Below are 27,730 nucleotides of genomic sequence, written 5' to 3' on the forward strand. Positions count from 1 at the left end.
GACAAATCTAATTAAACCGTAACAGCATTCTCACCATATCTTTATTCTGAATAATATTCTGCAAATGACAGATTCAGGTTGTGTCACTCTGGGTTGGGGCATTTGCAGGAGTTCATAAATACTGGTATGTCAAGTAATTCGGATCATATCCCCACAAAATTAACTATTTTATATATATGTTTGACCGTTTTAATCAATACCATTATTAAGGAACAATTTCAAGTTAAGTTACATTTAGTTAGTTGTAATGCACTGACATTGCTGCTTGTTTTATTTTGATGTGGGATAAACTATGCAGTGTTTAGTAAACTGTGCCTTTGTGTTCTCTTTGCTGATAGTTACTTTTTTTTTTTTAAAAAGTCATTTTATATGAATAGATGTTATGATCAGTCAACATATCATAACATGTTGCACTTGACCGTTTAATTGAGACGTCCATTCAGACGTTGTTGGAATTTTTTTCACCAATGAAGCATTATATTGATTCAAATTGTCAAGAAAAAGTAATTTTTACTGTTACAAAGATGTCCATCTCAAATAATTGTTGTTCTATTCAATTTCTATTTAGATTTATATAAAACAAACCCTTAAAATTGTATCACGGTATCCATATTTCATAAAATATCAGTATTTAATAATAAATAATAAAGCAGAACAACGGTTTTCAATAGTGATATAATTATATTTCACATATAACATATATACACACTTATTTTCTTTTCTTTTAACAATGCAGTCACATTTTGCATTTATTTCCATTAATATTCCTTTATTCATCAAAAATGCCTTTTCATGTGGTCATCTTCTCGTTTTCATAAGAGAAAGTCAGTAAAGCTGAAACCACAACAGATCATTTGTGTGCGATGCATTGATTCTCTCTCCAGGTAGTGAAGTCTAAGGAGATGAGGAATTTTGAGGGTTTGGCAAATGCATCATTTTATTTTTACTGAACAGCTGTGCGGGTCAGCGCTCTGGATGATCTTTGACAGATCATGCCAGAATAAAAAAATAAAGAATAAAGGAGATGAGGTGGAACACACAACACAAATCCAACCGCAATGCAGCCAATTTTCACTGTGCCGTTTCGACCTCTAAAAACTGATTTCTGCCTCAAATTGACTGAATAACACCCCAGAATGGAGAGTTTATTCAGACTGGTCAAGGCTCAGTTGCTGGCAAAAACATGTTTAACTGTCAGAGTCCGTCCTGCTCAGTGGAGCAAAGAGAGCAAGTGCTGTATTTAGAAGATGGTTGCTCAACTTAAAACAAGTTTGCTGAAAGCCGAGGCTCCAGTGAGAATGTCAATTAGAAGACAAATGACATTCTTCCTTCGGCTCATAATAACTCCAAGTCACTGTTCTGTGACAGAAGTTCCTCTAACCACATAACTAATCTGCCTTGAGACTTAACATCTGGCTTTGAGTCGGGAAAAAGATTCCTATTTGCGGCGTGCGCAAGCATTTCTTCACGCCCCGACTGACTTCAAACAAAGTCATTACACTGAGGCAGACTAGCAAGAAGCTCAATCTCGGCAGGTGATTCACCTGACACTGAATAGAAAGACCCCCTTGATAAGACAGGAAGTCTTTAGAACACATCCGAAGTCCCGCTCATCAACAGAAGTGGCAGAGACCTCAGTTTTTGATACAAGGGGAACAAAAAAAAACTACTATAGCTGTAAATACGGCAGTGACGTGACGAATGGGATGCACTCACCAGCCGAACTCTCTTGAGCCGCTCTTCCAGTTTTTCTTGCGCCTCACGTTCCCTCAGCACCCCCTCCAGCCTGCTGATGAGCTCCGCCGCAAACTTCTCCGGCTCAACATGAATATCCTTTGGCATCCGGTTTGTGCGCTGATGGGAAGACAATGAGAGTCAGTACTCAAGGTCACTTTTCACAATTAATGCGATGCGCTTAAAAGAAACTACAACTACTGATTATACAGCCATGGAAAGAGAACAATAAAACAACAGGGAAAACAGAAGAACATTAATACAGTCTAGACAGTCAAATATTTGACTAGACTGACATATTTTTGATCATGTGCCATTGAGAATGAATACACTACTCCAGTAATCAGTTTTAGTTTGAAATAGTGATGCATAATTTTTTTTTTTTTACAGAGAAAAACAAAAACCTTTATTTCAGCCGAAACTGAAAATATCCTGAAATAAAATTTCATTTAAACAATTGATTAATAATGATCAACACTCAAATAGACAGTTAAACTGCATGCTTTAAGGCAAAGTGCATGTTTTTCATATCATCTTTAATGATATAATGATGGTTCTAATCCAATTAGCTGTTGAAGTATAGACATAACAGCAGCTGTAATAAAAACCTCTTTCCCTGACAGATTCATTCTAACAATTTAAAACATGAAGACAACAGTTTAGCAAAATGCTCCTCTCTCTAGTTTTACTTTATCTTATTTTAGAATACATTTTGGCTTCGAATAATGTGGTTGTCATGGAGAAAGTTATGAAATATTAACCCTTTGACATGTGAAATCAAACCGGCATGATTAGAATATTTAATTACATAAACAGCACCTGCTTTTGCACGATTGTTTCACATTGCGAGGTTGCTGCTGACTCAGAATGAGGGACTGGCTGAGCAGTTGTTATTTGAATGTCTGAAAAGGCTTAAATGGAATGTGTATTTTGAAACAAAGAAAAAAAAAGTCGAATTATTTGCATAAATCGCTAGATCTAGAATGTCTAGAACGGCTGCAGATGAGGCATTAAGTGCATGGCACTGCAACAAACTTAACATTTTACAGAGTTTAATGTAGCAATGTGGTAGCTCAGTTTTTATAGATTTGATTTAATCATGTAATAGATTTGACCAAAGAAATCAAGCAGCTACACACATTTATTGGCCATAACTTGATTGCAAATACAAAAATTAGATGAGTAAAGAAACCGCTGCACTTATTAAAATAATCACCCCTTTATTTAAATATGTGACCCTGGACCACAAAACCAGTCATAAGGGTTAATTTTTCAATTTAATATAAATATAACAATATACATTTTTTATATTTATACAATCACAAAAGCTGAATAAATAAGCTTTCCATTGATGTATGGTTTGTTAGGACAGGACAATATTTGACCGAGATACAACTATTTGAAAATTTGGAATCTGAGGGTGCAAAAAAAATCTAAATATTGAGAAAAAAAACTTTTACAGTTGTCCGAATGAATTTCTTAGCATTGCAAATTACTAATCAAAAATTAAGGTTTTTATATATTTACAGTAGGAAATTTACAAAATATCTTCATGGAACATGATCTTTATCCTATCGTATTGATTTTTGGCATAAAATAAAAATCAATCATTTTGACCCATATAACGTATTTTTGGCAGTTGCTACAAATATACCTCAGCGACTTAAAGTCGGCATGAAACAATTTCACACATACATGTATATAAATTAGTAGGTTATGTCTTAAGTGAAAGTAAACGGTTGCGAAAAATGAAATGTGAATCAAATTTGATGTATTATCTCTTATGCTGCATTCACACCAAAAGCGAATATAGAGCGTCTGGCACAAATTATTTCAATGTTAAGTCAATGTAAAGATGTTTATGCGCGTCTGGAGGTCTCACGGTGCGAGCGAGGCGGTAGACACGAATTTGACACTATTAGCATTTGGGTGTACGCAGCATTAAAGTGATCGCGCCTAATTTACTAGCTGTTGTCAGTGTCCTTAATGTTAATCCAAGAAATTAAATGGGAGAAAACCACTCACTGCTCTTTACTGAATTACTCTGTAGTTTTAACAGAAATTAATCTATATTTAATTTATACAGTTTAAACTATGCAATGCTATTTACATTTGATTATTCAGTTTATGTACCTGGACACCTAGAAACTTGAAAAAAAAAAAAAAAAAAAAAAACGTAAATGTTTAATTTGTCTATTTGTGCTATTTACACAATTTCAAACCGGGCCCACTGCTAAAACCTGCACCGGAGCCCTACAAAACCCCAGATGTGGCCCTGTACATGGATCAGTCTGCTTCAAGTCGAACACAGCTGCTGCTGCCACCTTATGACAATAGATTTACACTTCATTTTAGGTAGTATCTGTAATCGATGATAGAAGCTCATTGGAAAGGATTGAAAATGTCCTTTTTGTTTGCACCAATAAATGCTGCTGCCTGCCACCTGCAATCAAAAATAAAACCTTCCATGTTTTTCTCATATATATATATATATATATATATATATATAGTCATAAATATCGTTTTCGCAAATACTCTTGAAATATTGTGATATAATTTTGAAGCTATATTGCCCACCCCACACTATTGTTTGGGGTCGTTTATTTTTAAATGTTTAAAAGAATAGGGGTGAAACAATTAGTCGACATTATCATCAAAAAAAAAATTGTTTTTGTTGTTGAGTAGTCGTTTGATCGAATATGACCTAATGTGACACACATTGAACAGTGTGGCGCTGTAGAGCAAGACTGTAATTCAGCCCGATGCAATTCAAGAGAAGAAAGCGCTTCAGTTCAGAGTAAACAGTGGCGTTTGGATGAATGTGTTAATATATGCTGCATGCTTTCCTCTCAATAAGAAAATAAACAAAAACTGAGGGTGGAGTGAAAGCAGCACTTAAGAACACAATGTGGATGTTTCCAGGAACTCCAGTAAAGTCCAGTCAAGTCAGGTTTATATAACAGTACAATGCAATAGATAGAGTTAGCAGCTTTACAGTATTAAACATGAAAAGACCAGAGTCAGTGTCGCTTCCAGTTAGAATTATTAACTTGATTTTCTGTTATAAAGCAGCTCTCCAGTGTGGAGCTAGTTAATGATAAAACCGTTTTATTAGAGAATAGGTGTTTTTTTTTTTAAATCAAAGTTTTGGGTCGATCTAGTTCAGGACCGTTTTGATTATCATAACCCTATAAGGTATTTGAAGAGAGATTATATTGTGAATAAAATGTTTAGCCAAAGATAAAACGTCCTATCACTTAACTTTATTTTTTTTTCTTGTATGACTTAGAAAGAGAGATGTTAGGCAGAATGATGTGTCATTCAGTTTCTTTTTTTATATAGCCAGCTAAATGGTGAATAAGAGAGTTTCTCTCTCTCATCTCATTTTGTGTGTCACTATATTTATTTGTATAAATTAACTGCATAATTGTAATTACTTAATGACTTTCAAAAGCTGAATTCATTTATTAGAATGTTTATTTTAACTAAATGCAAAAGCTGAATAATCAATAAATGTGTAATAACCAATTAGTTAAATCGACAATTAGTCAAATAATCGTTAGATTAATTAATTATCAAAATAATAGTTTGTTGCAGTCCTAATAAAGAACATTACAACTGACATGCAAAAAGGTTAAATACTCCTTAAAAACAATCCACCTTCAACACACTGAGCCTGCAACATGAACTCAAGCCTAAAAAACAAAGAGCTGAATATCAGATCATCACTCTTTATCTGAGCAGATGAGGTGGCACAGGGGAAAGGTGCACATACATCTTTATTGTAGCATTTTTTTGTTCTCAAACCAACAGGAATCTAAACAACTTAAGCTCAGGAAATGTATTATTCCAGAAGTCTGAAAGGAGAAAAAGAGAGACGGGGGAGGAGGACAGACACATGAAGAAATATAGTTATATATAAAGAAATATATAAAACCTTACAGGAGTCGTTAAAATTTTGATTACAGGGCCAAATCTGATATAAAGTCTGTTTCAGCTCTCTTTGTTCTGGCCTTCTGTTTGCTTAAGATTCATCAGTCTCCTCCACAGCCCACACGGTTACATGCCCAGTGGAACTGCAGAATCTGTCAAGTCCTGACAAGGCATTTTGGTTGCTAACACTGCCTCCCTGCCGCAGACCACGCTTACAGAATATAAGAGAGCCTTTTAAACTTAACAGAGGCAGAACGCCAGAATGCAACCAAATGGGAAAAAAAACATCCAAGCGGGAGAGTGTTAAAAGGTTTAGAATCATAAACAATGTGAACAATGTACAAGATAAACATGAACAAAGTGGAGTAATATCAATTAAAAGTCAACAGTTCATCTGGCAATAAGGATTCTTCACTTATGTTGTGCCAAACCCACATAATGTTCTTTCTTTGGTTGAACAAAAATGCAGACGTTAGGCAAGATGTTCGTTCTGCTCTTTTCCATACAATGAATCTGAATCTAGTTATCAGCGGCTGTCGAACTCCAAAAAAAAAAAAAAAAGTCTAAATAGTCACATGATCGCTTTGTGCAAGGAACAGGCCAAGATGTGTCATTGTTCACTTTCAAATATTGTGGTTTGAATATGAACTACCATTCAAAAGTTTGGGGTTTCTATTCATAAGCTTTCTATTCAGAACCTTGAAATAACATGTACCGTTTCTACAAAAATATTAGGCCGCAAAAATATTAAGCAGCACAACAGTTTTCAATAACTTGAATTTGAATGTTTCTTCAAATCAGCATATTAGATTGACTTCTAAAGGATCAAGTGACACTGACGAATAGAGTTATGACTGCTGAAAATAAAACTACATTTTAAAATATTTTTCAATAGAACAGAGTTGTTTCAAATTAAAATATTTCACAATATTAGTGTTTATACTGTATTTTTGATCAAATAATCAGACTTTTCAAAAACATCTTGCTGACCCAAAATTTTGAATGGCAATACATGCAATATTAGAAGTTTTGAGAGATCAGAAAAATCAGATCAAAGTCAGTTTCTCGCAAAACTATTGTAGATTGTTCAGAAGGCCGTATGAGTCACATCTAGAGCATATATATATATAAACACACACATATACATATATACACACACACCTATATGTGTGTATTTAAAATGTAATATTGAAGACACCAATTTTTATTAAAATTATGAAAAAGTGGTTTGATTGATTCAAATACTAAAATTACTGGATGATTCAGCATTTTTGATTGAATCTCTTGAATGAGTCAATGGCAAATACATTTTTTATTAACAGTCACTTGTCGTCACCTAGTGTTGAAGCAATGTAATCAACAACTTATTTAAAGTGCCACTTCCTGTCAAAAGAGGATTTGGTCTGTTTTGATGGCAAGTTCTCAACAACAGACATCAGTGTTTTTATCCAAACTATAAACTGGGACTATACTACTCCCAGTATCTCTGTGATAACATGAATGACTGTAAGACTGTAATAAGGTGTAGTTGAAAAGACTGAAGTTGCTTCTTCCCTAAACGTGCCAACGGTCTACTCTCGGTGTCAGCAGCAGCGCAAGATCTGAATGTTACAGTTAGACTTTCAAAGGTTTAACAGACACGGGAGAATCTCTGTCTCTTAGAAATTAGTTGAATTTAACGATTAATCGTGCAGCTCTAGTCACAACACTAACTGTGAGGCTCTGTCATTTTAGAGCTTGACATTCCCTGGAAAAGCAAAACATCCCGCTACATGTTCCATGAAATAAAGGAAGTCAAACCATTTTGGAAAGACATGACAGAAGTTAGATTTTCAGGTGAACTACCCCTTTAAGAAAGTTTGTACATCTGCAACTTGTCATTCGATAATCAGGTATTGGTGAAAATGTTAAAGAGTCTCTAGTACGTCACATGCACATTCGTGCTGAAGTGTCTTCGCTGCCTCCACAGTTTTCAGTCTCTATAGGATGAGTGAAAGGCCCCGGTGATGGGAAGTGTATGTTTGCTCTGTTAAATTGGGCTCCATCTCAGAGGCTCCAATTATGCTGGAGCTGGTGCAGTGTGAAAACCGAGCCATCAGAGGGGGAGGCTTCACATCTGCTGGGGCAGAGCAGGCAGAGCTGACGAGAGCATCAGGAACGTTTTAGACAGCACACTTGCGCTCTCTCGCTCTCCATCAGCTATTCGCCGGCACATGATCAAAGCTCCCCAGCCACCGCTGTGCATCTTAAGAATGCACATTCATTTTAGGGGCGATGGGAGAGACAAGGCAGTGGGAAGAAAAGAGAGAGTAAGAATGACAGGGAAAGACCATAAGATGATGGACGGAGACCAGACACAGAGAAGAAAATAAAAAGAAGGAGTGGGGGAAGAGAAAGAGAGGAGTGATGGAAAGAAAGGTAGAGACACACACACACACAAAGTGTTGTAAAGTCAACAAGGTGTTCTAGAAATCCAAAGCATACTTACAGGAATATGAGGTAGTGGCACTCGCCCATTAACTTTGGCACTTTCGTGGATCTCATGTCGATGCGGCTTACGATATCTATAAGGTGGGACTCCATCTCTGTAGGGACAAGCATAAGATTTTAGTTCTCAATCTTTAGCAATGTCCAAAAAAATAAAATAAAAAAACTATACATGAAGTAGACACATGTCGGTCTGAAATGTTCATGTTGCCATTTATCGCTAATGCATTTATCATGGTATACGGTATTATCATGGTATTGAAATTTAGTTGCAAAAAAAAGTTGTCAAACTATAACAGGTTTAATAACTTTTTTCTTATAACAGAGAGAACTGAACAATTACATACAAATATATATATACACACACACACATACATATATATACACACACATACATATATATACACACACATACATATATATATATATATATATATATATATATATATATATATATATATATATATATATATATATATATATATATTTCAATAAGTGTTACAATAAGTAACACTGTACAACATGATCTCATTAGTTAAACTTAATGCATTATCAATTAATAAATTTGCTACTGAGGTTATTAATCTTGGTATAAAAAAAAAATTAAACTGTTAGATCATTAAATAACACTTGCACCTTTTGATTTTAACAACGTGTTATTAAATACTTAAATGACCATAGATTAATGAATGTTTAGAAGAATTTTTCATCGGTAGTTTGTGGACTAATGAATTAACTAATATTGATTAATAGAGCCTTAATGTAGCCTAAAGTGTGACCAAACAATAAAGAATCTCCAGATTAAAATGTAAAAAAAAGTTTGAAAATAAATAGCCTATTAAGTCTAAATATTTAAGTATTTGCTGCCGTGTCACCACTGCGAACACAAAACTCTGGCTGTTTATACCATTGATATGCATCTAAGGTTTAAACCACTTAAATATGTTTTTAGAAAGTAGTGCAGCTGCTTTGTTTATGGGGTTTCCAGGGTAAAGTATGCATTTCTGCTATTCAGCGCCATCTGCTGTCAGAGAGTAAATACGCTTTCATCCAGAGCGTCTCACGCACTCCGCCATGTGCTTTCATCCGTGCTTGAGAGTACACACGTCTTTCACGCAGCATACTGCAGTGTTGTGCATTGTGACCAGTTGCTGGGAAAAGTATTCTTAATACATTAAAAAAAAAAACGGAATAATTTGTAATAAATGATTATTCCCAGTATTTTGAAGTGCCCACGATAACAATATTGTGCATTAGTGTTGTCAAAAGACCCGGTACTTGGGTACCAAGTCGGTACTAAAAAAAATGAAAATGGGACGGTACCAGGTTTGTGTAAGTACCGGTAGTACCGAGGACCCGTCCAAACCCGGTTCTTGACGCATACAGCGCTATGATTTCCGCGAAGCAGAAAACGAGGACGGAATCTCAAAATCCAGTCATGAAAATGAAACTTACATTTTAATATGGACAGTCACGGAATTTGTCAAAGTTAGCATAAATTAATCAAATCAAATCTCCATATGGACCAGTATCTGTAAATGTTAAGCCGCAAAAGTTGGTTGAAATCTGAATCCTGCATGTTCTGCGCGTCTCTGTGTGAATGAATGAATGGCAGAGATGTGTGCGTTTGTTTACTACACATAGACTGAAGTGCGTGACGCTTGCAGTAATTTCAGCATCTGCCATCTCAATGAGGACATTAATACATAAACAACATCACCAGAACTGTTCTGCGTCACTTCATAAGCATTTTACCATTGCATTTGAGTAAAACCAGTGTCAATTTAAAGGTAATCACGGCAACACCTCAAAACAGCTTCTACATTGCGAGTAAATCACTCGCATATGTGAATAAATTTTACTCTGGGTGACTAAATTATGTATATTGTTAGCCATTGGCTATTCAATAAGATTTTACTCGCCATTGTGTGTGTTCAAGGCTATTATAAGATTGGCGCAGATATATTTTCACTCGCTGAACACTGACTGAGCGCTTCAAAGTTCTCTCTCCATCAAGCGATCTGTACTTTTCAATTCATCTCAATGGACGCACAGTACACCTGAATATCATTCCATACACCTGTATTTGCCTCTTTTACTGTCTATGGTATTTGCCAAACTGTAAACTCTTTGTGAAGGCGCACGACTCGCCGTTGCTTTGCTGATAACTCTGTTTCTCACACATGAAAAGAGAGAGAGCGAGAGTCTTACCACGCTGAATCGACACGCTACATGTAAACTATATTCTTTGTCTTCTCCTGTCAAAACAATGGAGTTCATTTAGAATTATTCATATTTTTCGAATAAGCAGAAGACATACCGGTTTCTTCGGTAGTGGGCGGACCTAATGCGCAAATGGCAATTTCATTGGCTGACGCTGATCTCTTACCGTCCCTGTTTTGATTTCAGCAAATCAATTAGACCGAACGCAGACAACGTGATTAATATTCATGAACCAGCAGCTCATCAATCCATAGCGCATTGTATACTGTTAGTATGGTAGTAGAATTAGTAGAAGTATTATCTTTTAATAATAATTAATATGATCTATTACAATATATATATATTTTTTTTATACAGAAACCCTCAATGACCAAAAATATCTTAAGCATCATCACCAGTCTTAAGTTCAGTTAAAATGACAAATATGCATTCATTAAAAGTTTATTTTTTTACATAAAGGCATTGTGCTAGAAATATTACTATTATTTAGTAAAATAGAATAGAATAGAAAGACTTTAATAATCCCCAAGGGGAAATTGTGATGTCACAGCAGCAAATTACAATACATACCAGACATATTACATACATTGACCTATACTGTATAAAAATCCTTAAGAATAATAATAAATAAATAAAATAAAATAGTTACACAAGATGTGCAGTTTAAATGTATGTGATACTGCTACTACTGTTAATTAAAAATTAAATCACACAATATTTCTTCCATGTTTTAATTTTAATAGCAAATCCCCTTTATTTACCAAAAAATAAAATGTTTAAATTTCATAAATGAAAAGACAAATTAAATTTGGGAGAAACATGTTTACTGTTTTTCATAATTATATTACTATATTTAATTATATTACTATATTTACACAATTGTAAATAAGTATAAAGAATGACATTGGTTTTATTTTTAGTGATAAAAAGTTTTTTTTTTTTAATTAGTTATTTGTGTTTTTCTTTGGTACCGAAATTGGTACCGAGAACCGTGGATTTTCACTGGTATCGGTACCGAATACTGAAATTTTGGTACCGTGACAACACTATTGTGCATATTCATTTCCTTAAATATTGCATTACCAAATACCAGCATTATGTCTAATATGAAGTAGTTACTTTCTAAACAACACACATTGAATAAAAAGTAACAAAAAAATGAATAAAATTTGGTGATTGTTCGGTCACCTCTATGACTTTCACCCATGTAACACAAAAGTATATGTTCAGCAGAATGTCTAAGCCTGTATTGTTATAGTAAACTATTAATGTGAATAAATACTGTTATGAATAAATAAAATGGTAGCTTCACTAATTTGTGTTAATGTATGAGCAGCACATAAAATTACAAAAATTTAGAGGAAAACTAAAAATAACCTTTTTCAAAATATTAAATACTATAACATATAAATGATACTAATGCTCTTTCGCATACATATATGCAAATGGTGACCACGGCTGTAAAGCTACATTTGTAGCGAATATTTCTTTCCATTTAAACTGATCGTACATCCTCAGAAGAACACATGACGTCAGAAGCCTTATAGAGGAGACTTATGCCATTTGAAGGCTTGACAGTCTGTTGTTCCCATTTACTTTCACTGTATAGAAGAGCAGATCAGACATTCTGATAAACATTTCTGTTCCACAAAACACAAAACTCATACAGGTTTGGAATGAGATGAGGGGAAGTAAACAATGAAAAATGTCATTTTTGAACAAACTCTCTCTTAAACCATAGTGCCGTTTGTCTAATCTACATGTAATGCCTGTTCGCAAAATCTAGCTCCTACATAATCATTCAGTGAAAGCTTTGTATGTTGTATTTTTTGTGCTGGTAAATAAACATGTACTGAACATCAGGAGATTTAACTGATCTTGCTAAATGCAAAATGTATAATCACTTATATAGAAATCTCAGTTCTAAAAGGTACAAAATGGTGCTGCAGCTCTGTAACAATGAATATGTGCAGTCCTTGTGTGAGAACAGACCTCAGACTGCAGAGCTAAAGTGATAGCAGGCGTTAAGTTTTTTGTTGTGGGACTGAAATTGTAAAAAAAAAAAAAACCTCCCCACATCTGACTGAATCCCTGGGGCAGTGGCTGTAACAGCTTCAGAGCAAAGCTTGTTTGGGGTCCTTCACTGCACAGGGAGTCTTTAATCCCCCCGGGGCCTGCTGCGGACCCCCCTGCATCTCTGCCTGGCAAACAGCTGATAATGGCCTTTAATCTAGGCCACTTCAGACACATGTTTTTGCCCTGATGTGCCTTTAATGTGTGTTTGTGTAACATGGATCACTCATGCCATCTCTGCACTCAGCACCTCCCTGTTGCTGCTTCTCTAGCTAAAATCCTCACAAACTGCATTAAAAAAGAAACTCATTTCCCGACAGTGAAATTGTACATTTTTGCTAAAATATAGTTAAGGTACGGTCATGTTTACCACTGTTCTGTGAATTTTTCATGGGCAAAATCCAGCCATTTTGATGAGGAAATTTGTGTGAGGGTCAAAAGGTTTCACCATGTAGATTTTACAACGGGTTCAAGTTGTTTACATGGATTTACTGCATTGACCAACGCAAAGCTGGTTGGTTTGAAAGTGACTTCTGCGTGAGCTGTGCTTTGTACATTATTACACTATTGACTTTTTTTGCCCATGGAATTTCACTTTTGAACAGAAATTGAAATCCACATGATTGCTCCACTATTGCTAATAGAAAATGGTCTTTTGTCCATGAACTTATTCTATGAATCCACACTAATAGGAATTTCACATGAACACAAAATATTCCCGTCAAGGTTTTGCAACAGGTTTAAACTGATTGCTGAATGAAGTTTTAATCTTTGTTTACAAAAAGTATTCTTGAAGCTTCATAAAATTATGTCTGAACCACTGATGTCACATGGAATATTTTAACAAAGTCCTTGCTACCTTTCTTGGCCTTGAACATGATAGATACACTGTTGTCTATGTAGGGTCAGAAAGCCCTCACATTTCATGAGAAATATTTTAATTTGTGTTCGACGATGAACGAAGGTCTTATAGTTTTGGAACAATGACAAAATTTTCATTTTTTGGGTGAACTATCCCTTTATTATTTTTTTAATGCGTATTTGCTGCATTGAGAAATGGAAAGCTGCTTGATTTGACAATTACTTCTGTGCGAGTTGTGCTTCGTACCTTGGTACACTATTGACTAGTGTTGTCAAAAGACCCGGTACTTCGGTACCAAATTTTTTTTAAATGTGACGTTACCAGGTTTCTTTAAGTACCGGTAGTACCGAGGTCCCGTTCAAACCCGGTTCAGCGCTATGATTTCCGCGAAGCAGAAAACGAGGACGGAATCTCAAAATCCAGTCATGAAAATGAAACTTACATTTTAATATGGACAGTCATGGAATTTGTCAAAGTTAGCATAAATTAATTTAATCTCCATATGGACCAGTATCTGTAAATGTTAAGCCGCAAAAGTTGTTTGAAATATGAATCCATGTTCTGCGCGTCTCTGTGTGAATTAATGAATGGCAGAGACGTGCGGGTTTGTTTACTACATAGACTGAAGCGCATGACGCTTGCATTTATTTCAGCATCTGAGCTTCAGATTTCTCTCTCCATCGAGCGATCTGAACTTTTCAGTTCATCTCAATGGACGCACAGCGCACCTGTATTTGATGCTCTGTAACCTCTTTGTGAAGGCGCACGACTCACCGTCGCTTTACTGATAGCGCTGTTTCTCACACATGCAAAGAGAGAGAGAGCGAGAGTCTTACCACGCTGAATCGACTCATCAATTCATAGTGCATTGTATATACATTAGTATGATAGTAGAATTAGTAGTAGTATTATCTTTTAATAATAATTAATATGATCTATTACTATTTTTTTACAGAAACCCTCAATGACCAAAAATATCTTAAGCGTCACCACCAGTCTTAAGTTCAGTTAAAATGACAAATATGCATTCATTAGGCCTAAAAGTTAATTTTTACATAAAGGCATTGTGCTAGAAATATTACTATTATTTAGTAAAATGTATGTGATACTGCTACTACTGTTGAAAAAAAATTATCAAAATTTAATAAAATTAAAAAAAAAGAAATAAATCACAATATTTCTTCCATGTTTTAATTTTAATAGCAAATCCCCTTTATTTACCAAAAATAAAATGTGTTTAATTTTCATAAATTAAAAGACAAATTAAATTTGGGGGAAACTTGTTTACTGTTTTTCATAATTATATAACTTGTAGAAAAACTTTAAACACAATTGTAAATAAGTATAAAGAATGGCATTGGTTTTATTTTTAGTGCTAAAAAGATATATTTTTTTAATTAGCATTTTTTGTGTTTTGCTTTGGTACCGAGAACCGTGGATTTTCACTGGTATCGGTACTGAATACTGAAATTTTGGTACCATGACAACACTACTATTGACCATCTATGAATACAATAGTCACCAATGATATATTAACTGTTGTTCACTGACAACATCCAATCATTTCAATGGGAATTTACACAATTAAGAATTTCTCATGAGGGTTTGAAGGATCTCCCTATACATTTTTTGCAACAAGTTCAAGTTGGTTATACACATTCGCAGAACTGGCCAATGGAAATCTGCTTGGTTTGACTGATGTGTGTGAGCTGTGCTTCATTCACCAATACACTATTGACAAAGGACCTTTTTTTTGCCCATGAAATTTCACTAATGTGACCGCACCTTGACTGAGCGCTGACTCATTTTTACCCATTTTTAAAAGCTTTAAATTTAAAACCACTTCCACATAAATGGACGGAAAATCTTTTTAATATCGCAATGCATTATCCAGCCGACCAAGTTCTCGTGTCAACCATTTAAAATAACTGCATGAGGCGAAATATTTTGGAAGCCATGAAATGAGTGGACAAATCTGATTACACCCAAGGCCAAAACCCTATTTATTCTCGGTTTGTTTTCTATATTCCATTTCCTGTTTTCCGTAACCTGCTTGTGTACATTACCAACGTGAAGGCCATTTCCTTTGTTTTCAGGGAAAGTTAAATTGAAGGGAAACAAGTCAATGCCTTCAAATTACAGCCTGCAGCGCCTCATACCTCCCAATTTGAAGCCCTATAATTAGCATAAGTAATGACATTTAGAAGCTTTCATTGGTGTGGATAATGAGCAGATGGTCCTCCTCAGAGCAGAGCAGATTTGTTTCTGTTCCCAGAGCAGAGCTGGGGGAAAATGGCACTAATTCTGTGTGCACGAGACACTGCTCTGAGACCAGCCTCCGCTAACTGCTACCAGCCTCAGCTTAAGACACGCCAATGACAAATAATATCGAGCTTTGTCTGGTCATCTTCCGGTTGATTCCTGAAATATCTGGGCTTCTGCAGAACTGGCTGCAAATTTCTTGGAGGAGGAAAATCATGCCAAATTGACTCAGGATGTTGTGGTGAAATTGAATCGCTCTAAGCACTCGGATGGAAATGTTCCGCCAGCTTGCGGTGTGTGTTTCTGTGTCTGTCGATGTGTACGTACACACTGCTGTCGGTCAGGGAGAGAGTGTCTGCGTCGCTGGACATGCTCTGCTGCTCGCTGTCGTTGGCACTGGTGGCGGGCGCCAGCGCGTAGCCAGTGTTCACGTAGTACGGGTTTATGGGCTCCCTCCATTGCGCGTGTCTGTTGATGAGAAATGGGACAGAGGAGATTCCTGTTAGACTCGTGATTAGGAAGACAATACAGGTCCTCTCAGTGAAACGACGCATTATATTCACGCATTTCTAAGTAATAATGAGGGATGCTCAGCTGATTGCAATCAGTAAATAAACACTTTCTATGACTCTACTGTCTGTCAACTTCACTAGATCACATATGTGACCCTGAGCACAAAACCAGTCACAAGTAGCACAGGTATATTTGTACCAATAGCCAATATTACACTGTGTGTGTAAAATTATTGATTTTTCTTTTATGCCAAAAATCATGGGGAAATGAAGTAAAGATCATGTTCCATGAAGATATTTTGTAAATTTCCCAACATAAATACAGCAAAACTTAATATTTTATTAGGAATATGCATTGCTAAGAACTTAATTTGAACAAATTTAAAGATGATTTTCCTTATTTACATTTTTCAAATAGTTGTATCTCGGCCAAATATTGTCCTAACAAGCCATTCATCAATGCAAAGCTTATGTATAAATCTCTTATTACTGGTTTTGTGGTCCAGGGTCACATTTCAGTAATGCAGTATACACCAGTGCTTTCAGACTTCAGCATCACTTTAAAACTGTAGAGAAACAAACAACAGAGAAACTAATATTGCTAACATCAATTAAACAAAAAAGGCATGTAATTATACATATTACACTATTTAGAAATTAGATAATTATATAATAAAAAAATAAAAAAAATAATGAATTGGCATCTGACTATTGAGATGACAAGACTAAAATGTATCACTGTTAAAAATCACATCACCAAATCATACAATTATAATTACATACAAAAATATAACAAGATAATGCTAAGCCCTACCTGCCTTATTGAAGATAAAAACATTATTGAAAAGGACTTGCCTTCTATTAATGACAGCACATAACTATTTAGGAGCTTCATCACATAATTAACCTTAAACATTTTCATAATGGTCTTCCGGCTGGGTGGAGGCAAAATGCAGACAATCGAAATCTCAGAACAACAATTAATTAATGCCTACAAAGAACAAAAACACACCACACACAGTTGAGGACAACATCCTGTCATGTGAAAACTGCAACAACTATTAGTGTTTCACTGCTTAAGTGCTCTTAAAATATAATTGGGTTAATGCCTGTTCTTTTTTTCCGACTGAATAATCGGAATCGGATTTTCCTCAGTCGGAAAAGGGTGGCTTGCCCACTTCAGGTTGGTGGAGAGTTCCTGCCTCAAGTGGAGGAGTTTAAGTATCTTGGGGTCTTGTTCACGAGTGAGGGAAGGATGGAACGGGAGATTGACAGACGGATCGGTGCAGCTTCTGCAGTAATGCGGTCGATGTACCGGTCTGTCGTGGTGAAGAAAGAGCTGAGCCGCAAGGCGAAGCTCTCGATTTACCGGTCAATCTACGTTCCTACTCTCACCTATGGTCATGAGCTTTGGGTCATGACCGAAAGGACAAGATCCCGGATACAGGCGGCCGAAATGTGCTTTCTCCGCAGGGTGGCTGGGCGATCCCTTAGAGATAGGGTGAGAAGCTCAGTCACCCGGGAGGAGCTCAGAGTAGAGCCGCTGCTCCTCCACATCGAGAGGGGTCAGCTGAGGTGGCTCGGGCATCTGTTCCGGATGCCTCCTGGACGCCTTCCCGGGAAGGTGTTCCGGGCACATCCCACTGGGAGGAGACCCCGGGGGAGACCTAGGACACGCTGGAGAGACTATGTCTCCCGGCTGGCCTGGGAACGCCTCGGTGTCCCCCCAGAAGAGCTGGAGGAAGTGTCTAGGGAGAGGGAAGTCTGGGGTTCTCTGCTTAGACTGCTGCCCCCGCGACCCGGCCCCGGATAAGCGGTAGAAGATGGATGGATAATGCCTGTTCTCCGAGCTAGCATTCCACTGAAAACAAGGACTATAGAAATACAAAGATGATTTAAATAACTGAAATTTTAAGCTAATAAATGAAACCAAATACACCAGCAGACGGCAAGTCACTGATTTTATCTCGGAATCATTCATTCAATTGATTAATATGAACTGCTGAATCTTTCAGAAATGAAGCAAGCATCTTACTTCATGAACTGATGGAAATCCATCTTAGCGAGGGAACACTTGAATCCCTGTTTTCATCTGAGATTCTGAGCCAAATTACAGGGGGTTAAAAATGACTCCAGAAAGATGTCAGCATCGTTACTTTTACACAGAGTTTGGTAAGTCTATTAGTTAAAAAACAAAATAAATAAAATGTAAAAAAAAAAAAACTTGAAAAGTGCGCTTTCCTCATTTTTGAATGGTCACCATTGGAACAATGCAACAGATTGCTAAAACGATTTATTTCCTCAGATTTTACTAACTTTTGACCCCCCTCTACAAAATAGAGGTTTACTCTGTAAATATTTATCCAGGACATTAAATATTTTGGCTTTCATCACTATACATCTTTCTTCAGAAAACATCTTAGCAAATCAAAAAATTTGAGCCAGGGACCGGAATGACACGGATGACCCAGTATTTTGTCTTCTCCTGCTGCTCACGTCCAGTGCAAACACAGTGAGAGCCATGCAGATGCACGTGAACTCTGAATTCAGATTACTTCCACATCTATTAATGACACATACACGCAAAATTATGTCAAAATGCATATCTGTAAGTATCCTTGTAAACACAGTTGCTCATGGTTACAGATATGCCACTATCAAATTTTCATGTTGCAATTAATTGCTAAAGCTTTTATCACGCTATACAGTATCACGATATCGAAATTTAGTTGCAAAAAAGTATTTTCATAATACAGTACAGGTTTAACTTTTTTCTAATAACAAAAATAAGTGATCATTTTAATACGATAAAGCAATACACAAAACAGATAAAAGATTTTACACCGATTAAATTGCAAAAAAGATTTACAATGACCAATAGGAATCACTTTTTAATAAGATCTCATTAGTTAACCTTAGATAATGCATCAACATTCACAATGAGCAATAGCTACATTTGCTACAGAGGTTATTGATCTTTGTTAAAAAATCTGTTCATGTAAGCTCATTAAATAACAGTCGCAACTTTTGATTTTAACAATGCATTATTAAATATAGAAATTACCTATGATTAATGACTGTTAAGAAGATTTTTTCATTGGCAGTTTATGTTAGCTAATAAATTAACTAATGATAACTAATGAAGCCTTATTGTAAAGCGTGACCAAACAAAGAATCAGAACACTGTCAAACAATATCTAGGGCATGTTGTAGACCAGATTAAAATGTAAAAATAAAAAATAGCCTATTAAGTCTAAATATTTACATATTTGGCGATGTGAGGAACATTATGGTGAACACACAAATCTGAATGGCTGTTTAAATCATTTAAACATGTTTCAGAAACAGAAAGTAGTGCAGCTGCTTTGCTTATGGGATTTTCACTTTAACGACTACATTACTGCTGTTCAGCGCGCTCTGCTGTCAGAGAGTGAATGTGCGTTCATCCAGAGCAGTGATGCTCTGCTCTGGATGAGGGTTGATCCAAAATGAGCGGGTGCCTGCGGTCACCCTCTGTTACGAGTCATCCAAAAATATTTTTTATGATATTCGGTTCACGGTCGGGTCATTTGAAATAAAGATGCCAATTAAACCTTTGTAATGTGGATAGTACTAGACACAATTTTGAAATACATAGGCCTACACTTTACTGGCTGAATAACTGGCACGAAGATGACGCTCAGTCTGCAGGTAGAGATGGAGGTGGCAAGAGAAAAGACTGGGGAGCAATGGCACTGTTTTTGGTAAAACATGATTTTGACGACTTCATTAAGTTTTGTTTTATAGAAAACTATTTGAAATATTTGTTTTGAAAAAATTGTATCAATTTTGATAAATGTTTTATTAAACACGGGCAATTGATTGATAAGAAGCACATGTATAGCAGAAAATAATTAAGCACCGACCTGATCACTTGCATTGTATGTGAACTGGAGGGCGCCTAAACTCAGCTTGTGCCTCACAGATTTGAGAAATATAGGCTAGCCTATATATTACAGAAAGCAAGGAAAGGTCTACTTTTAAACGAAAATATTCAAACCAAAATAAATAGGCTACTCTCCGATTATGTAATCCATATCAAATGTGCATTTCTCTCTGGTGTTCATGGCGAGTCCGCATCGTCAACTTTATCTTTGCAGCGACACAGAAAACACCAGTTTATTAATTCTTTTAAAAGAACCGAAATGGCACTGGTATCGTAAAAAACCCAATCGATACCCAACCCTACACCATCTGACAAGATCAGATTTTTGTCATTGGTGCTCATGATCTGCAAATCATTCACCATCGCCCTATCAGACATTTCTCCTTACTGTATGTAGTAAGTTAACTTTCATGTAGTGTAATGCAACAGGCTACCGCTAGCAAGCGGCTAACCTTTTAGTGGTTCTGTCGAACATGTTATTTGTTTCATGCTTCGGGCACACCTCTAACCCCTAATGTCATCGTTCATCACAATGTTTCACTGTAGACACTGTACGATGTAGGGCTGGACGATTATGGCCTAAAGTCAAAACCTTGATTAATTAAACATTTTACCTCGATTACGATTAATGAATGATTATTTTGTTTCGGTTTTGTTTTTTTGCCCTCATAGTTCACTTACAAGGTTTGTACTGTAAACAGGGCCGTAGTTGGGGTTTGCGGGGCCCCGGTTCAGGTTGTACCAGTGGGCCCTGTTTGAAAGTGTTTAATTTGTATGTTCGTTCTGTTTATTTGTTCATCAACATGCCCGCCACGTCCCAGAATGCAACGCGGCGCCCAAGCCCTATTAGGCGCGGTGACTTTAAGAGACAATGAATGCATTCAATATAATACACACATGATTTTTTTTCTCAGCTGTTTACTTTAACTTAAGACATAACAACAGTTTTTTCGAACATACTATCCAAGACGTTATTTTCACATATTTTTTTATGTATTTGTCGGTACAAGAGCAAAAACAGACAAATTCGGTATTCAAGTGTTTTGAGTAGGGATGGGCGTTTTCCACAAATATCACATTCGAATATTTGAGCTCACAAAAAACGAATATTCGAATATTCGTTTATTTAAATTAAGTTTAATGAGTCAGACGTTATTTTTCAGCAACATTTGTTTCCGTCATTTTGAACAAGCTTAAACATTACACATTGTGTTTTGTAGCTGAAAACCTTTAATAATGCGTGCAAACAAAAGTACAGATTAAAAGCAAAAAATAAAAATAAAAGTGAACAAAGAAAAAACGTAAAGCAGCCTGCAGCAAATAGGCTATTGTACAGAATGTAGCTTACACTTAACTTTTAAACTGTCAGCAAATCTTTTTTGCTTTTTTTCTATTGTTTCAAATGTTCTTGTTAAGAAATACGGGCATGTAAACATGATTGGGAGAAAGTCGGCTCCTTAGTCTGTTAACAATAAGGCCGGCCGCGGAGAAAACGCGCTCTGACGACACAGACGTTGGCGGGACTCACAAATAACTGTGTGCTAAGCGAATACGTTTTGTGAAGCGCTTCGTGTTTTCGTTTCACCACTGAATGGGATCTTCATCTGGTGGAATACATGGCTCCAGTAAGAACTGTTCCCACTCGTCTCGGCTGGACTCTCTGTAATCATCACTGGAGAACTGGCTCAGCCTTTTCCGACGAGTGGGCATTGCATCCTCTTCGGCGGCTGCATCCGCACCACTCGCATCAAGGAAAATGTTCTGATAATGTTCAAAAAAGTTTTTTTTTCTTCTTACTTCTCTCATGTTTTCACTGAGATGTTTGTGCCGAGGGTCTAGGGCAGACGCGAGAGGAGGAGTTTTCACTGCATTCTCCAAGTTAGCAGTGTTTATTCGTTGTTTGAGAGATGCCACAACAATGTTCTTGGATCACTTTCTGTGATTCTCCACGGCATATTTGAAGTGCTGTAGAAGACCGCAGTTCTTTTAGGGGCGTTCACATATCGCGTCTTTTGCATGCTCAAGTTCGTTATTTCCAATGTAGGCATGCGGTATGCGCGCTCATAATGGAAGCGACACGGTCGCGTTGCGCACGCGGTGCGACGCGGTCCCGTTTTTTCCAGGCGCGTCCGCACAGCATCGAGTTAAAAACATCTCAACTTTCAGAATGCCACAAACGCACTGCATGTCATGTGACAAGAACTAAACATTCAGCTTCATCCTTTCCTGTAACAAAGGGGAAGTCGTGGCCTAATGGTTAGAGGGTCGGACTCCCAATCGAAAGGTTGTGAGTTCGAGTCCCGGGCCGGCAGGAATTGTGGGTGGGGGGAGTACATGTACAGTTCTCTCTCCACCTTCAATACCACGACTTAGGTGCCCTTGAGCAAGGCATCGAACCCCCAACTGCTCCCCGGGCGCCGCAGCATAAATGGCTGCCCACTGCTCCGGGTGTGTGCTCACAGTGTGTGTGTGTGTGTTCACTGCTCTGTGTGTGTGCATTTCGGATGGGTTAAATGCAGAGCACAAATTCTGAGTATGGGTCACCATACTTGGCTGAATGTCACTTCACTTCACTTCAACGTTGAAAGCTCAGCCAAGATGAAGGAACAGCTGATCATAGCTGTATATGGATTGCCATTTTGAAATAAATTTAGTAGCAGAGCTGTGCTGCAAATCTATTTATCCTTTGCTGAAATTTCCGCGTCTTCATGGAGAGAACGCGTCGCCTCAGGAGCGCTTCTGCCCAAAGGCTTTGGAAAGAAGGAGAAAGCGGCGCGCATAGCCTTTTCCACGCGTTATTAGGCGCAATATGTGAATGGCCCCTTAAACATTCATTAATTATTTTTTGTTTGCATACACCTTCAAATATGCCGTGGAGAATCACAGAAAGTGACCAAATTAGGTTTTATTGTGAACTTTTTTTGGGGGGGGAAATTCGAATATTTTTATTTATCGAATAATTAGAGCAGAACGAATATTCGAATGTTCGACTCTCCGTGCACACCCTTAGTTTTGAGACTCCTCTCTCTGCGTGAGCCCTGAACACCAGAACACAGAGGTGCTGAAGTGGGCTCTTACACATCCTTTTCTGTTTGTTTAAACTGCCATTTGTTTTTGTTCGTTGAGGTGCAGGAGGAACTTTAAGGAAAACTTTGCAAACGAGAGGTCGGTTCAGTGTTCCTGTGTGTGAGATGCGGCTCTCTCTCCACGTGCGCAGAGAGCACAGCGCGCGAGTAACCAGCTACTCAGTTAAGCTTTTGCGTGTCTTGTGTTTGACTGCTTTAAAGTCTTTTGAATGGTTACATTTGCAAGTGGCAAGGCTTAATAACACGTGAAAATGATACACTTTCGTGTCGACTCGCAGCAGCGTTCTGTCAACTGTCCTGAGATCGTCTATTAAAGGTGGGATATTTTTTCCTATTGAAAGAACGATCATAGCTCACTATCAGCAGTTATTTTATCTATGTTCGTAACATTTCTTACATATTGCTCTGTGTAAGAGATAAAGATTAAAGGTAAACAGTACCAGAGTGAATGCGTGTGTGAATTAGTCATACCGTCTCCATATTATTGTGAAGCTGGGGGTTGTAAATAGCCTAGTTCCTTCAAAAGTAGAAAAATATGCTATAATAAGTTTGGAGATTCTAAGATACTTTAGTGATAAATCACAGGACAGTGCTGACAACTGCGTTCCTGCGCGCGTGATCTTCACAGCTATGAGTTTTCGTGCCACAATGCAGCTGCGCGAACATGGTAGGTCGATATAATACTACACATCCGATCGTCTAATCGCTTGAACGTCCAAACCATAAAACAAATACAACTGAAAGTTTAGTGAAGACTCAAGGCTCACCGCTCGCGCGCCATGACTATGTGTTGAACCGGCGTTCACCTCCATGTTTTGCTTTTATGCCACTGACTGGCAGAATCATGTGGCTACACACGTGTAACGATAAAAACGATAAAAAAAGGAGGCGGGAAACGGCGGACGATCAACTGAAACTTTAATACTCAAAATAAACAAAATAGCGCAACAGCCCCTCGCGGACGACTGTTGCGCACAAATAAAAAGCAAACACAAAATAAAGTCCAGGCCTGGTCCTCTCTCGTCCTTCACTGTGGTCGCTCCAGTTTTATATCCTTCCATCTCCTTCGTGGGACTCGAGACTGGTGGGTCGAACAGGTGTCACTCATGTCCAATCACTCCACCAGCCTCGCTCCTATTCCCACGTCTCTCGGCCCCGCCCCACTCGTCACAACACGCTTTTAAGGGGGAAGTATTAACAGGAAATAACCGAAATAACCGACATGGGAAAATAACGTCGGTTAGAGGTTCTAAATTTCGGTTTCGATTACTTTGATTAATTGTTCAGCCTTAGTACAATGGCCAATTTGTTAGACATACATCGCCCAACTCTAATCGATGCATCGAGAAAACGAGTGAACCATTACAACCCTAAAAGAAGGTGCACTTGAAATTGAAAAAAAAAAAAAAAAACATTTCTTATGGCAGCTAATATAATGAATTAAAAAAAACTTTTGGCTTTTTCATTGAAGTGTTCAAAAGCACAGTACTTTTTCTGTGGTACTGAAAATGACATTAAGAATACGAATTTCTACGTCCCCTACACTATTTTAATATAAATGTAAGCATTCGCTGCTTCCCTCAGACTGAATTTACCCAGCTAACACACATCATGCCAACTGAGGCATGTAACAGAATCCAGGATGGCTAATATGAGCATGACACACAGATGATGAAAACAAGAGCAACAAAAAAAAAAAAAAACAATCTGTCAACCTTGCGATGCGGATTCCTTCCTGGAAGAACAGGTATGACACAAATTGAAATTCATTACTGCACGCATGTAATTTTTGAGCGACTACAAAAAGGAGCAGGAAGTGTTTTGAAATATGGTATTTTCTCTCTGTTTATACAAAGCTTGTTTATTGTGTGCCACTTGGGAACAGCTAGGCTCTGCTTGAACCTCTCACAAACCGAGACAGAAACATCTCTTTATGACCAGCCTAAGCAGAGGGACAGAAAGAAACAGACAGCGGCAGATAGAACAAGAAAAATAGAGAATATGATAGAGGAGGGGGGAGAAAAGAGAGATAGCGTGAGAGAGAGAGACCCAGGCTCTCTGCAGTCTCCAGTGATTATTCCTCGCTCTCAACCCATCCACGGTCTTCTAATGATACAAGCAGCAGCCATGTCAATATTCACCATATAAGAGAATACCCAGAAACCTTCAGAGACGATCCTGAGCCTTCAGCAGCTCTCTCCACAGGCCCAGCATTCACCATTCCATTTGATTCTTCACAAAACAAAGGCTCCAAAACAGGCAGGGGGCAACTGGAATCTCTGAATCATTACTGCGATTCAAAACGAATCGATCTGCTGCACTTCCCCCCAATAACATACACATGCCAACATCCAACTGAGCTAACACATTAATTACTGTGACATCTCCTGTGAAAAACAAACAAAGAAAAGCAAGCCCTCGCTAGAGTAAGAAATAAAAAGCACAGGCACGTTAGGATTTAACTGGCAGCCCATTACCACTTAAAAATCCTTGCATCCAAAGCAACTCCACTGGGACAAAAGCACGATGCACATTTGAAAGTAGCCATTACCTAGATGCAGGTAACATTGGTGTGCCCAAGATTTGTGCACCTCCCCACATTCAGAATAATTATGAGCTCTCTGTCATCCAATTTTACATGTGATCACAGCTGACTCCAGACTCCTACAGATTAATTAAACCCTCAAAGGCAGCTCTGCGCTCCAGAGCACAGGGAAAAGAGATTCACATTACACTCTACCTCAAAGAGAAAAACACTGACTGGCTACTGAACGACTATTATATCATGCCTTATTATTTAATACGGTCTTAACATTTAATAAGTTGCTATTTCTCTCTCAACATACAAAGAAATCCATACTTCATGCTCGCATAAAAACATCAACAGTGTGGAAAGATTTTAGCCTTCCACTTTACCATTTCATCTTGATACCAGAACTAGACAGAGTAAAATCATCCTCAACACATAAATTAACAAGAACTTTAGCTATGGTGGCCCTATTAATCATTGTAATTTAGACAATTAGATTTACCAATAGGAGTGCACCAATTCTACATTTTTAAACAACATGAACAAGTCAGTAAACATTTTCTTATGCAGTTCAAAAGATTTGAGTTGACAAAAAAAAAAATCTAAGAAATTAATACTTTTATTCAGCGAGGATGTGTTAAATTGATCAAAAGTGACAGGCAAGACTTGTATTTCAAATAAATGCTGTTCTTTCGACCTTTCTATTAATCACGGAATCCTGAAAATTCCAGTTTCTGCCAGAATGTTACAGTGTTTTAAACATTATAAGAACTTTTCTTGAGCACTATATGGGCATATTAAAATGATTTTTGAAAGATCATGACAACTAAGACTGCAGTAGGCCTAATGATGCAGATTACTTATTTCTAATTCATTCTTAAAATAAAGCTTTGCCATTACAGTAATAAATTATGTTACAATATATTAACAGAAAACAGTTGTAATAATTTGAAAATATTATTTTTACTGTATTATAAAAAAAAATGCAAGCCTTGGTGAGCATAAGATACTTGAAAAAAAACATCTTACTGACCCCAAACTATCGAATTAGAGTAAGACTGTAAGCAAAAGATAGATGACATTACAAATCTACATTAGTTTGAAAAACTCCAGGTGATTTAACATCATATAGTATAAAAAATTTAGATCTGAGCATTGGATTTCCTTATGAGTATTAGAGTTTAACGGTTTTTGTTAAAAGATAATCTACATAAATTATCAAGTAGCCTACAATTAAATACTAACTAAAAGGCCAATATATATTTCAGGTTAATATCTCCAAAATTTGCACAGAAAATTGTAATATATATATATATATATTAGGGGTGGCACGGTTCGCTGAAAAAAAAAAACCGTACCATTCGGTTCACCACGCACGGTTCGGCACACGCTGGGACCGCGGTTCAACTTAAATCCAAAGCATCTGTAATATGGTTAATATATGTTTTCTATTGGTTGTAATATATGTAGCACTTAATACGTTTCTGTTGATGGATGCACATTCTGGATTCCCAGACATTACAACCGATGAAAAAAAAAAAACCCTGGACAAACCATTCACTCTTGACTAATGTGAATGAATATGAGCAGTCATTTATTCTGTCATCACCCAGGTGCTGAAAGCGCACGCGCGCACAGATGAGACCTGAACAGCACACGTTAATATGTATTTAAACTAAACTCATTTAAGCTTTGTCAGCTTAAACATTTATGAGGCAAAGACACGAGAATTGTGAATGCGCTCACCCGAAGCACGAAAACCCACGCTTCAGAACGCACGCAAATGTAAGATCTCTCTGAAGTATTGTGTTTAAATGGACAAATTCAGACAAAAAAATCTCAAAATGCCCGTCTTGGTAAGTATCCTACAGCAGACATAGCCGGCTGAACGCAGGCCACTGTATCAGTGTATTCTCTTAAAGTGACAGTCTTTATATTAACAGAAACAGCAACAACAAAGAAATCACTCACTGCTCTTGATTAAAAAGATTTTATAACTTTAATAAAAGAATTATCTTTAATTTATATAGTCCAATATGCAATGCTGTTTTACAGGGGTAAAAAACATTTTCATACGTATTCCTGCTGGAATAAATTCCTCTT

At 37.1% G+C, this 27,730-nt stretch overlaps 1 protein-coding gene across 5 annotated transcripts in view; it reads right to left on the reverse strand.

Moving 5' to 3' along the window:
- LOC132149737 (axin-1) overlaps positions 1–27,730 on the reverse strand; it is a 47,582-nt gene that overhangs the window by 8,089 nt on the left and 11,763 nt on the right. For all 5 annotated transcript variants that reach the window (XM_059559161.1, XM_059559167.1, XM_059559151.1 and 2 more), the window contains exons 3-5: positions 15,902–16,042; positions 8,156–8,252; positions 1,717–1,854 (exon numbers count right to left, since the gene is read on the reverse strand). In XM_059559161.1, the coding sequence (XP_059415144.1) occupies positions 1,717–1,854; positions 8,156–8,252; positions 15,902–16,042 (376 nt within the window). The remainder of the gene's footprint in view (positions 1–1,716; positions 1,855–8,155; positions 8,253–15,901; positions 16,043–27,730) is intronic.

Source organism: Carassius carassius, chromosome 1, assembly GCF_963082965.1.
Source record: "Carassius carassius chromosome 1, fCarCar2.1, whole genome shotgun sequence".
Taxonomy (NCBI): domain Eukaryota; kingdom Metazoa; phylum Chordata; class Actinopteri; order Cypriniformes; family Cyprinidae; genus Carassius; species Carassius carassius.